This window comes from Acanthochromis polyacanthus, chromosome 2 (assembly GCF_021347895.1).
Source record: "Acanthochromis polyacanthus isolate Apoly-LR-REF ecotype Palm Island chromosome 2, KAUST_Apoly_ChrSc, whole genome shotgun sequence".
Taxonomy (NCBI): domain Eukaryota; kingdom Metazoa; phylum Chordata; class Actinopteri; family Pomacentridae; genus Acanthochromis; species Acanthochromis polyacanthus.
Genome location: NC_067114.1, coordinates 27,957,903 through 27,972,097, shown reverse-complemented (window position 1 = coordinate 27,972,097; position 14,195 = coordinate 27,957,903). Strand labels below are relative to the sequence as shown.

General features: G+C 38.7%; 1 protein-coding gene across 1 annotated transcript in view; it reads right to left on the bottom strand.

Annotated features, from left to right (window-relative positions):
• Positions 1-14,195, bottom strand: part of si:ch211-186j3.6 (neural-cadherin) — a 416,158-nt gene that overhangs the window by 179,973 nt on the left and 221,990 nt on the right. The window contains exons 17-23 of the mRNA XM_051944931.1: positions 10,958-11,078; positions 9,687-9,849; positions 7,561-8,229; positions 4,651-4,842; positions 3,384-3,827; positions 2,896-3,226; positions 1,477-1,570 (exon numbers count right to left, since the gene is read on the bottom strand). Coding sequence (XP_051800891.1) covers positions 1,477-1,570; positions 2,896-3,226; positions 3,384-3,827; positions 4,651-4,842; positions 7,561-8,229; positions 9,687-9,849; positions 10,958-11,078 — 2,014 coding nt within the window. The remainder of the gene's footprint in view (positions 1-1,476; positions 1,571-2,895; positions 3,227-3,383; positions 3,828-4,650; positions 4,843-7,560; positions 8,230-9,686; positions 9,850-10,957; positions 11,079-14,195) is intronic.

Sequence of the window (14,195 nt, the reverse complement as noted above, 5' to 3'; positions counted from 1 at the left end):
CCATTGTGCCTCATCCCTTAGTCAGCTATTGAAATCAAAACGCCATATAACTTTCTTTTTGCTTAGTTAGTGGAGAAAAAGCTGGTGGAACCCTTTTCAGTATTGACTTTTTCGTAACTCAGACAGAAGGGGATAGACCAATTAGAAATCCTGTGCTGGAACAGATCAGTGAGATGTCTAACATGAGTCCCTGTCACCAATATTAAGGCACAATAAATAATTGAAAATACACCAGAAGTAAATTGTGTGCTAAAACTAGGTAAGAGCAGGAACAATGATATTGAAGGACCTGTTTGACAAGGGAATATTTGTTCTTTCACCTTTTCACTATTGGCACAGTGATTAGCAGAAGGTCCTTGGCATGGAACGTGTGGGCTGACAGTACCTTTATGTCTAATTTGCATGTTCGTCCCTCTGAGTGCTTTGGTCTTTTCTTTCCTCTCACAGTCTAAAAACATGCATACTATGTTAATCACTATTTCGAAAATGGACATAGGTGTAAGTGCGCATGCTTGTCTGTCTCTTTGTATTAGCCCTGCAATGAGCTGGTGACTTGCCTAAGGTGTATCCCGCCTCTCGCCCCAAACTCAGCTGGGATTGGCTCCTTCTCAGCTGCAGTCCTCCACAGGATATGCAACTATAGCTAAGTGATGGATGGATGGATGGATGGATGGATGGATGGATGGATGGATGGATGGACGGATGCACAGCTTGCATTCAAATATATACACACACATGCTGATGAGAATAAAAGCTTACATACACTTGTAAAGACCATTTATATCATGGTCATCTTGAGCTTCCATTGATTCCTATAACACTTAATTTTCTGTAATGGAATAATTGAAACACACTCATTTCTGTCACAATAAAAGAGAGAAAGCAGTCACTTTTTATTTTGGTCCTTTGTTAGATTTATTATAGGTCTTCTGAAAATATAGTCTTCCTGATCGTGGCATTGACAAAACCATACCATGCATTTTACACTCATAAACTACTGTTTGCACCATTGCACCTTTTTCAAATCTTTGCTGAGGTCCCCATACTTTCCCACTGCAGTTTTTGTGGCTGAGTCTAATGAGCGCATCTAATGGGCCCTATTTAAATTGGCTCAAAGAAGTCTGACTTTCTTCATCACCAAAACTGGAAATTGAGGTTTCTGTGTGTATATTATTTACTCAGCAGATTTTGTCATTGGTTCAGAAGACCTATAATAAATCTATAGGGGAAAAAAAAAACAGTTCATTGTTTTTTGTGTGTGTTTCAATGATTTCATCACAAAAAAATTTAGTTATTTGAGTCACTGGAAACTCAACACTTCCATGACACACATGATCTTTGAAAAGTCTATGTAAAGCTTCAGACATCATTTGAAATGAGAACATGTCCAACCATCACTGATACTCTTTTTACATACTTTGTGACACATTCTAATTAGAACCTGCCAACCCATGAATACATTTGCCTTTATGTTACCTTGGTACATGTCCTTCAAAGACATATGTCTTGTTGTCCCAATCATCAGGGTCAGGAGAATAGACCTTCCCAAGTACAGTAGTTGGCATACGGCCTAAAAAAAAGAAAATGCTTCAGTTTATTTATTTACATTTTAAATAACCTTAGCTTTTATATTGGTATATGTCAGATTGATATAGAAGCATAGGATATGTTAGGGAGATTTGAGATACTGCTCTGCATTGGCTTTTAATTCATGTGTTACAATGTGTCTTGCCACGTCCAAATGTGAAGTATAATAAAAACCTGAAAAGGTAAAGATTCTTGAAAAGCTCAACACAACATGACCAACACACAAAATGCACTAGAAATGAAGAAAGCAGATAGAAAATGAAAGCCCTGAGTGTACCTTCCTCAGGTTTTATTCACCATTTCCTTTCAGTAGAACCAACACACAACACTGCAGATACTTGGCATCAGAAAGAAATGCATAACAAGAAATGCTTTTTGAACACACAATGATTATAATCAAGCAGAAAAAACTGTTATTGTCAAAGCTTTCTCTCCTCTTAATAACTCACACTCTAAACCATGCAGGAATTAGAAGGTACCCTTCAAGATTTAAAGGCCAAACTTGATATGTTGGATTTTATACTGTTATTTCCCTTTACCGGACAACTTTGAGGAAAAGCAGGACACCAGTGGCACAAACTGTTGGAACTTATTGTTTTTAATGGCAAAAACTGACAATATCATGCTATATTTATGGCAATTTAAGTGAAAGTATTTGGAAAAAAAACAAATGTACCACTATCAACAGAAAGCAAGCAAGGCTTTTAGTGTTGGACAAGAAGAGATGCAAATACTTCATCTCCTTGTAGAGTTGACCTGACTTAATTAATAAAACAGCATGTTCTGGATCTTTTATAAACCTGACACAATTATGTGCATACTTTTTGCAACTCAAATCTGAGATTCCCTGTCAGTCTGAGTTTGGATACCCTTGTATGAGGCTGTTTGGAAGCCATGCATGCAATAGGTTTTTATTATAACTGTGATTAACTGCACGTCATATTGAGCAATGACTTGTCTTTGTAGCCCTCACAAAAGCACTGTGGGCGTCATTCTGACTAAACACAGATCAAGCAGACAATCATATTGTAGTGACAATAGGTGGGTTGAAGCACCGATGAAAAACACAAAAAAATGGAGTGTTTCAATGTGTTTAATTACTGCACACCAATTGGAAATTAACTGGTTGAGAGCATCAGTTTTGTCTACAATGAGAATATGATAAGGGCAAAGTTCAAAATGTGCTTGAAAACACAGATAAAAGCATTTTTTTCCCATTGGTCAGATGTGTCTATATAATCCAGAGTTTAACTTTGTTTTTTGTATATATGTGAAACAACAACCAAATGATGGAGACGACTTTCTTACCTCTGTGACTATTGATGAAAATTTTCTTCTCCCCTGCCACATGCGCATGATCATTTTGGTCACCGATGGTCACAGTCAAGGTGCTGGTCACCGTCTTGGCTGGACGACCACTGTCACTCATTATAATAGGGATGAGAAACTCTTTCTGCCGCTCGCGGTCAAATGTCCTCAGAGCTGTCAGTGTCGCTGTGCCATTTAGGTTGTCCTGAAGGTAGAAATCATTACTGTGGCGATACTCAGAGGGGACGGTGAAGTGAAAAGGTGGGCCATTCTCTGGAGAGTCCTGGTCCACAGCTCGGAGGAGGGTTGATGTTTGGTTCAACCTTACTACCTAAACAAAGAGGGAAAGGACAAGGGAATGTGGATTTTGTCATCTACAGCCACAATAACGTATCATCTTTTTTATCCCTGCTAATTTATTCCCTTTTCAAAGTAATAGCATGAATTAGTATGACACGTTACAAAAAATCCAATCCAAATGAACTTACCTGTGGTCCAGCCACATTCTCAAAGACTATCGGGGCGTATGCTGCCTCAAACTCTGGTCCATTGTCATTAACATCCAATAAAGGCAGCTGAACAGTCGCACTGCCTATTAGAGGTGGAACCCCATGATCAGTTGCTATGACAACCAAGTGGTGCTGGGGTATCCTCTCACGGTCCAGAGGTCGAGCCACTGAGAGTACACCGGACTGGTCAATAGTAAACAGACCTTCAGGGTCAGAGTCCTCTGATAGGCTATAGGTGATTTCTCGGTTCTGGCCTGAATCAGAGTCACTGGCTACCAAATGGGCCACACTGGTTCCCACAGAGAGGTCCTCAGGTAGTGGAGCGAGCGACAAGAAGTGTGGGATAAAGACAGGAGCATGATCATTATAATCCTCCACTTCCACCACACAGTGCAGAAGACTGGAGAAGTCCAGGTCTTCAACCTGAAAGAGGAACCACATACAGTCTCATATACGTATAATACATGTGCAGCACAGAAAAGATTGAAATGTAGTGACATACTTTGTGTCACTCAAACTGTATAGGTCAGAATATGGCTAAGCTGGACAGCAATGTTTCCAAGGAACTCCACATTTACTGTGATTGTAGTCCAGGAAAGATTGGAAAATTCTATCAGGTATTCAAATACAACCCACTTAAGCAGTCATCATCAGCCCTGTAATCAAAAATATTTGCAACACAATTTTCTGACAACTTCCTCTCACTGCCAACAGTACAAAAAAACTTCCCATGTGGCGCTTTAAAGTTCTTATCTGTACCTGACATATTTCACCTCTTGCTTCACTGTCTTCATAACATTCTCTTTATCCTGAGATTCTTTGTCTTAGTTTTGACGAAATGGCTGACAGGTTAGTTTAAGAGATTCGTGAGTACCAAGAGAAAACTCAGTTTTGATCAGAACTTTTCCCTTTTTCCATCAATTTTGACAATGCACAAAACATTCCAGGAACTTTCTGTATGTTAATCTATGAAACATTTTGATACCTACTAAAATTCATTTTGTATTTTAAGTAACTCAAACTCAGACACCACAGCACTATTCATCCTCTGACTTCTGTCATTCTTGGCTCCGGCTATATTTCTTCACATCCCATTCACACATGCTGCATACCCTTGATTAAAGGTTCCCTCCACAAAAGTGAAATTAAATTCCATGAATTAGAAAGAGAGAGATGTGATACAGATGCTGAATTAAAGTAATCTTCAATAGTGCAAGGTTTTGTCATTGGATTGCCCTCCATATACCTTCAGTGTGAGGTTGAACCTCTGCTCGTTGTGTCGTTCATAGTCCAGACGTTTCTTGAGCCTCAAGGTCCCTCTCTGCTCCTGCTTGTGACTGACCATGTAGAACTTCTGCTCTTGGTCTCCAGCCACAACGCTAAAGGTCAGCTGGGCATTTTCTCCAGTGTCTTTGTCCTCTGCAGCGAGCTCCAGGACCTTAGAACAAGAAATCACATCATGTAACTAAAATGTAGAGGCTTGCTCTCATTTGAAATATTGGCTTCTTGAGTGATGGGATACAACATAATGTGGAAATAAATTTAAAAAAAATAAATTAAAGTGTTATAATAATGGGCTTCCTCCTAAACAGGAAGTTGGCTGGAGTGGGCGTCAACTGAAAATTGGATTCATCACTGAAGAGAACCTTAGCCCAATCATCATCAGTCCAATTCTTGTGATCCCTAACAAAGAGTAATCGGGCTTTCCTCTGCCTTTTGTTGATGAAGGGCTTCTTCCATGCCCTGTGTGACTTCAGATCAGTTTCAAGAAGTCCATCTGTCCTTGCCTAACAAGTCACATTTCTTGACAGTGCCTAGTCATTTTTAAGGTCCCTGGAGTTCTGATTATGATTCCTGACACAGGCAGGAATGGATGAGTGCACGGTCTTTGCATGGGGTAGAAAGATGTTTCCTTCTGCGACCAACTAACAAATTGGTAGTACCATGTTGGGCTTGTTTTTTCTTGGTATAATGACCAGCTGTCTTGTAGATCTTCAGTTTTTTCCTACCTGTCTCTCACTCATGCCAATTTCCAGCAGTGCCAAGATGGCTGCCTTTGTGGCTTCACATAATTCTTTTGTTTTCAGCATTATGTGAGAGCTGGCAACTTCTGAGATGATACATGTGATACTTTGAATGTAAGCAGGAAACCACTCTAGGCCTTTGCATATGCAACGCTGCTTCTGACATGAAATAGCGTCGTATATACCCTGAGGATACAATTAAGCGTAAGAATGTCAAATAGGCATAAAGTATTATGGAATCAGCTGCATTTTGGTAGTGTTAATTGTATTCTTCAGGTAATATACCTTTAGTGGCACCAGGCAATAAAAAGAACAAGAAATTGAAGAAAACAAGGGTGGTCTCATAACTTTTTCCATGATTGTACAATAGTTTACTTGTGCACATGTGACCTGCACACATCTTTCAACCACAACTTCTGAATTATCTTCTATGAAAAAACGAGAAATAATTTATTTTGTGTTTATTTTTCATACAACAGCATATGTAATGTCAGCCATATGCTGGACAAAATGCACAGATTTGCTGTAACTATTAAATGTTGTGTTGCTTAGAGAGACAATTAGTATCATTGGAAAAGTGCATGTTTTCTATTTTGCTATGTGGTATACTGTAAAATAATATGGACTTAATGACTTGTTTAACTGAGAAGCACACATGAAAATAGTCAAAGAAATTAGTAAACATATTTCTTTGTAGAAGTGAGATCTGACTTTACAACGTGACTACTCTGGTATGTACTTTTGACAAGTACATTCCAACCCACCAGTTCAGCTGTTTCTACTGACGTGTTCCATATCTATGGAATGACAAAGTCATAAGTAATTCAAACAAGAGAAAATAAAATTGGAGATGGAATGTGGACCTGTATGCTGAATTATGAATTTGAATGTTAATTCAAAACTATTTTTCTCGCCATCACAACAACAAGCATCAATGGAAAGATCAAGTCATGCAGTTTCATTGGATTTGTGCTACATCTTACTGCAATGAGTATTTCATGCAATTCAACTGAGGAAAAAAGATGCAAATTTGGATGAAAACTGTGTCTGTCGGGCTCTAAAGTTCGTCACCCAATCAAGACGTAACTCAAAGTTAAGTCATATTCCCCCAGTGACAATTACTGACACCTAATCTTAACCCTATTGTATATCTGAGTAATAAGGTAGCAAAAATATCTGTCACAGTATCTCAGTATGTTGTTTTAGTGAAACAAGATGAAATTAACAGCAATGTGAATTAACAGCAAATTAGTTCTACTTAAGATAACAAAGAACTAACTTTGGCTTGTGCAAGAGATGAATTTAAATGTCTGAATATTAATTCAAACTAAGCCATGGTTAAAGTGTCCTGTGGAGAGAAGGCTATCCCTTTATAATGAAGAAAAGAAAAATATAACAATATCCAAGAGAGTGTCAATGCGGATTCAGGGTTGTGAGGATAGAACATCCAGCAGTTTTTTATAGAAAAGGTGACATTCACCTTAGGTCAAATGAATAATAGGACTGAATTCAAGAATAATTAAATGTGGTCACATTTACACAATAATGTTGGTAGAAGGTATGGAGGTCACAGGCATAGATCTTGCCTGTAACCTCCATGTACACTGTCATCCAAACATTTGGGGTCAATTAGAAATGTCCTTATTTGTGAAAGACTTTTTAAAAAAAAATGAAGATAACTTTAAATTAATCAGAAATACAGTCTAGACATCGGTAATGTGATAAATGACTATTCTAGCTGGAAACGGTTGATTTTTAATAGAATATCTACATAGGGCTACAGAGGCTCATTTCCAGCAACCGTCATTCCTGTGTTCTAATGGTACATGGCGTTAGCTAATCATGCTGAAAGGCTAACTGATGATTAGAAAACCCTGGTGCAGTCATGTTAGCACATAAAAGTGTTAGTTTTCATGGAAAAATGAAATTGCTTGGGTGACCTCAAATTTTTGAACAGTAGTGCATCCAGGTTTTTGTCGTTATGAATTGTATTTATTAGCAGATACACGATGGTAAAGTACATCAAAATCCAAACGCAATGTTTCCATGCGCAAATGACATTTAAAATAAGTTGGACAGCACTTTTTAAATCAAGGGGTGCTGCGTCAGCAGGGATGCCCCTACTCACCCACCTCTGCGTTGGTCTCTGCATTCTCAGAGATCCTTGCCATGCAGGAGTGATCAGTGAATCTTGGAGCATGGTCATTCACATCCTTGATCTGAATGGTAGCAGTTCCAGTTCCTGTCATTCCTCCCCCATCTCTAGCCTCCACCACCAAGAGGTAGGACTCAACTTGTTCTCTGTCCAGACCACCCATGCCTACAGTGATGGTCCCTGTAGTGGGGTTAATCGTGAACATTTCTGAGAAGGTAGGCACTCCTCCCAACTCAGTGTTAGTGGCATCTAAGCTGCCCACAATCCTGTAAGAGAGCACAGCGTTCTGCCCCACAGCTGAATCATCCAGGTCAGTTGCTGTCATCTCCATCACAGATGTCCCTACTACAGAGTTTTCGGCAACATCACCATGGCAGCTGGGAGCACAGGTGAAGATGGGTGCATTGTCATTGATGTCCCACACATTGATAATGACATCTGTGAAGCCTGTCAGACCTTCACCGCCCTCATCTGTAGCCAGAACAACAAAACGCCAAACAGCGCGCTCCTCACGGTCCAGGGTCCTTTGGGCATATATCTTGCCTGTGACCTCATCAATAATAAATTCACTCTCAGCACCCTGGCCATGGAGAGAGTAACGAAGGGCCTCCTGGTCAGCATCCTTATCTGGGTCAGATGCTGTTACCTAAAACGTGAAAAGCACATCGATTTAGAGAGGGTAATAAGTGTGCAGTCAGTTTTTACACTATTCAATTATTGAAATGCTGCTGACTTGGAGGGATATCTTGACTGGAAGCGCTCCACAACTGCTCTGTGCAGTTACTAAATCTCCAGTATATCCAGCAAAGACCTATCTTTTCGACCTCTCCTGCCTTGCCTGTCCTTTCCGCTCCCTCTTGTCATCCTCAATGCCAAAGTAAAACATTAGGTCATAGAGGGGTTTTAGAAGTCATCTTTAAGTATTTTCAAGTGCTAGTAACCACAGAGCAAAGAATAATCAAAACTCACAAAGAATTCCACACTGTGAAATATCTCAAAACCAAAATAGGAAACCAAAGACAACTCCCACACTGACAGGCATGGTTGCAGTGAGCCTCGGGTTCTTCTTGACTTTTTGCACTAAGGCCTTTCTAATAAATTTGAGCAATTCTGGATACAGCATCTCAAGGCAGAATCTCCAGCAGACATTACATTAGGCTGATCTCCATGGATGCCAACCAAGGGGGTTGCTGCATCTCACACACAAAAGCTCACCAAGGCTTCGCAAAAGCTCAGCTGGACAGAGAAGCTTTAGGTCATTGTTTCAAAGTTGTTTGGAGACAGGGACATGTTTTCATTTGGCAACATAAAGAAGAAGCATTTATCCCCAAGGTCAAAGCATGGTGGTTGGAATGTAGTGCTTTTGGCATGTTTATCAGCCAATGTACAAGGCAACCTTGCAAAAGTAATTGGCATCATGAGAAAAGAGGACTACATTAAGACTGTGGAGGAAAACATCAGGCAGTCTGTTGCCTAAGGCAAAGTGTTTCTCGGCAGTGGATCTTCTAAACAATACTAGGATTTGAAACACACAGCCAAAATCTAAACCTCATTTTACTGAATTGAAGACCTGAGTGATGGTCTTCCAACCTCAAAGAAAAAGTGATCCAAAATCCCATTGGAGACATGAACAAAGTTTGCTGGCAATAATAAGAATTGTTTGTTTGCTGTGCTGGCAAATAAACACAGTAACATTCATTACTGAGTGTATGAATGCTTTTGGGAATAGAATTTTAAAAAGGGTTAAAAATCAAAGTAATAATAAAACAGATACAAATTTAAATATTTAAAATGTTACATTACCATTTCTAAGACAATTTCTCAACATAAAAATACAGTGGCCAGTAAAACACATGAAATTAAAGAAGAAAAACAGATCTCATATTGCAGGGAAACATGTTTTCTAGTTGCACAATTGTGAAAAAAGCAAGATCAGACTTTATCCTTCGTAATACTGTTTGGTTTCTTAGCCTGCAAATAATGTCAAAATTTGCTTCATTGAAAGGTCAACTGCATGTAATTACACAGAAAATATGCAAGTAAACATGTTCACAAATAATTATAAGCTCTATCATGCAGCTAAATAAAGAGATTAGACTGTACCTGTAATACAAACACTGGTGAACCATCCAGCTCCTCCGTTACACTGCCGTAGTACTCATTAACGGTAAACACCGGAGCCTCGTCATTCTTGTTAACCACGTTCACGGTCACTGTTGTGTAATCTTCCCATTTTCCATCTGAAGCCAGGACATGAAGCTTGTACCTAAGCAAATTTTCAGTAGAATGAGCAACAGCATTGATCCAAAGTATTAGTTAAAGCTACATCATGCGTGTAAAAGAATAAGAAAACACGCACACACACACCGAAAAAACAAACAAACACTGAATTTGCACATTACAGTTGTACATCTAAAAAAGGCTGTTTTTTAAGTTGCAGTTTACATCTATGTGAAGCCAGTCTTATACAACATATAAGGTGCGACCATGACTCAGGTGGTGGAGGAGCGGGTTGACTACTAATTACAATATGTAAAAGATCTCCGGCCAATGTTTTGAAGTGTACTTGGGAAAGACACTGATCCCCAAGTTGCTTTCAGTGGGCATAGCAGTTTTTCACCATTCATATACACTGCATGACTGCAACTGAGAAACACTAAGATTAAAAAAGTGCTACATAAGTGAGGGGCTTTTCCCATATATAGTGAAAACGTTGAAGTAATTTAATTTAAAGTGTATTTTTTTCAAACAAAATTGAAGAAATCTATGTGTGTGGCAAGTATGATTCCATTGAATAATCTCGAGTGAGAAAAATAATGTCTTTACTTCGAGATTATGGAAGCTACACATTCTGGAACATGGATGCTTCATTCATATCTTAAACTCAGCAGCTCAGATGTTCTAAATAATCACAAAACATACCATTCAAGATTGGTGTCATCAATGCAGTACCTAAATGTGTGCAGTACCTAAATCACATTCTCTACAGAGTTGACAAATGGCCAGAAAAGTGTTACATTATAATCTAACAGTGAAGTTGACCATTGATCTTTTGATGGTAAAATGGCACTCTCTTTAAATATTTGTGTGAAATTCTTTCCTACTTAGCATTGGAATTTATGACTTTCGACAGAAATGTGCTTTGTGAATTGACCACTAAAATGTAATCTGTGCATCCTTGAATCTAAAGTGGATGTTTCTTCCAAACTGTTCAAACTCCTTCAAAACCTCCTCAATATATACATATTCATAATAGCTCAAAAACATAGCACCCCTGGCTGAGCGGAGGCATTACACTATATATGTGAGGTAAAATCATTTAGCAAGCATTTACCTTTTGTCTGAAAGGTTTCTCTACCTGAGTGTGCTCCTACCTTTTGTTCTTTTCATAGTCCAGAGGCTGGGCAATAAAGATAGTCCCCACCTCTGGTTCCACATCAAACACCCCTCCCATGTTTCCTGATGTGATCTGGTAGCGCAGTTTTGCATTTCCACCTGTAGATCGAAAAAAGAATGAGGTGAAACAAGAATGACAGTTTTACAAATGAATCTTAGTTACTGACAAAGCAGAGTAAAGTAAGTCTTTTAGGAACTGCAGTGAAAATAAAGGTGAGGGAAGCTTGATCCCTTGTAGACTGGAAGTCCCCATCTTGTTCAGTGTTGCCTGTTTCTGTCAGTACAATAATCTGTCACCCTTAAGTGAAATTGATAGCATCAGCCTGCTTTAGTTGGTAGAACAGAATCAGATAGCAAGTCTTTAATCAGATTCTTATGAGTCCTTAACAGCAGGCAGCCTATATTCTTACAAAGGTGATTCCCATTCCTGATGTGTGAGAACAGCATCTTCACACGAGAAATCTCTTAAAATGTAAAAGTAAGATATTTCAAAGCTACACACAGAACAACAAATTGACCTTAAATGCTGAGGACACAAAATCAGAATCCCCGAATTCACAGTGGGTCAGTGCAAGGTCTTTATTTCCTTTTTTTTTTCGATGTGCAAAAGCAACTTTTTGATACTTGAAAATATCATACCTGCCTCAGAAATATTGAGCTCTTTTGAGTTGAGATGAACAGTGCTTTTAAATTGAAAAAACAAACATATACAAACAAACAAACAAAAAAGTGAGCTTGTGGTCTAAAGACCTCCCACTGTTTTAAATAAAATCTATGCAAATGATTAAAATCTAGCATCGCGCAGAGATTGACGTACACAAATGTATCATTTATAAGGTCCCCTGCACAATATATAGGCAATGACCAATTTAAAAAAAGCTGTTTAGCATAACACTGTTATTTTATACAGCTAATCTCTATTTCTATGACTTTAGGAAATACTAGTGGTGATGAGCCTTTAGTCTGTCCCTGAAAATTATTTCAAAATTCAAGAATGCTTGAATTTAGAAATTCAAGAGGAAGCCGTTCCTCTTGTCATCTCCAAAGTTCTCTTACAAAGTCACTTAATAATGTCCTCATCTTTTGTCTCTATAAAGCAGTTTTAATAAAGTCTATTAGATGCTGATCAACAAAATGTTCCCCCTCAATGCAATTACTGGTAAAGTCAAGGTCTGCATCTCAATCACTGTTGCATCCCCCACCCCTAATGTTAATATGAAAGGGAAAGGAGAAACCTCTGAAGACAAGATGAGATTCACAGCTTATTAGCGAGATGAAAGTCAGGGAAGGAGAGAGGAGAAAGCTCTAATCCAGATCGTTTTGTACCGTCTGTCTGTTTTCATTTTAAATGAGACATTAGGGGATATATACGATTGCATCCCCTCTTTTCACTTTCACCCTGTTTCTTTCCAGTTGTCTAAATCCCCTAGATATTTAGAAAACTGCTGAGACACAAAAGAGAGAGAGGGAGAGAGAGAGAGAAAAACAGTACAGGGAATAATGCAGCGGTTAAAATAAACAAACAAATGGAAAGAAAATTAATGTTTTTCCCAGCTGTACCAATTTTAAAAATCTCTTATCTCCCTAGGTACTTGTGCTTTGCTGAAACTGGAGTACACACACACACACACACACACACACACACACACACACACACACACACACACACACACACACACACACACACACACACACACACACACACACACACACACACACACACACACACACAAACAGCACATTCTCTAAGATTGAAAAAAATGATGCATCTTAAAGTTTACATTGCCAGAAGCTGTAAGTTAAAAGTAGGTGCAACCCGGGTGCCTACAGCATTAAAGTGCTTCTTACACATTAAAGGCTTCGGGACAGTTTGTATCAGCACTGACACAGCAATGCTGCAGATTATATATTTATTTAATCTTTGCTCTGTGTATGTTTGCACATATGACAACACAACCTATTTACAAGAGAGGTCAATAACTACCGTTTAAATATTTGGGGTCACTTAGACAATTTCACATTTCCATGAAATCGTACACTCTTATTCATGTGCTAACACAATTGCACCAGGGTTTTCAAATCATCAATTAGCCTTTGAACACGATTAGCTAACACAATGTACCATTAGAACACAGAAGTGATGGTTGCTGGACATTGGCTTCTGTACCTCTGTGCAGATATCCCATCCATTTCCAGCTAAAATAGTAATTTATCACATTAACAATGTCTAGACTGCATTTGTGATGATTCAATGCTAAATGTCAAGGAAAACTGATTTTCTTTCAAAAATTAGGACATTTGTAAGTGAACCCAAATTTTGAATGGTAGTGTACTTTACTCTGATTTAAGATTTTACAGAACCATGAGTTTGTTGTTATGCCAGCACCTCATGTGCAAAGCAAAAGAAGTGGGGCACAGGAGAAAAACACACACAAAAAGAAGATCTGGGTGCAAAAAGAAATGCACCTTCAGTTGCATGAATATATTTCAGTGACAGAAAGGATGTTTTTCACCAAAAATGGATACTTTGTTGGAAGTGTCTTGAAATTGTTGCTACCATACAAAGCAAAACAACTAATTCACGACTCGTCATACAGAGCGTTGTGATGTTAATTTAATTATCCAAGTCAGATCTTGATGCCATCCAAAGCAAAAACTATTTTAGATGGCTTTGCCAGTGTTACACCACATGACAGCGGTTCAACACAGCAGAGGGAAATCACTGATGCGATAATTTTTTAACTCACAAAAGACATGATACCAATTAACACTTTTACCAAAGAGAATTTTAAGAACATGATACAGTTGCTTGACAGGAGGTCAGTGATGTAATACCATCATGGGTCTACAGTTCTCATTTCATTGTATGAAAATTGCAAGACAGAATTGGAAACAGAGTTGTCACAAGTGGAATATTATGCAGCTACAGCAGACTTGTGCTTCAGCCAGACAACAGAGCTCAGCATAAGTCTCATTGTCCCCTTTAGTACAACATCAAAAGTCAGAGATGCAAATGGAATTTTTCCTGGATGATCATACAACTGAGAACATCACAGCAGCAATGAGACAAGTTTTCACTGCATAGGGTCTCGATGAGAGACATCATGTCTGTATAACAGAGAATGTAGTTAACATGGTGAAAGCTGCTTCCTTGAACTGGTGCAACGGGTAGTAGGTAGAATGCAGTACTTTGAGTAGAGATTGCACCATGCAGTT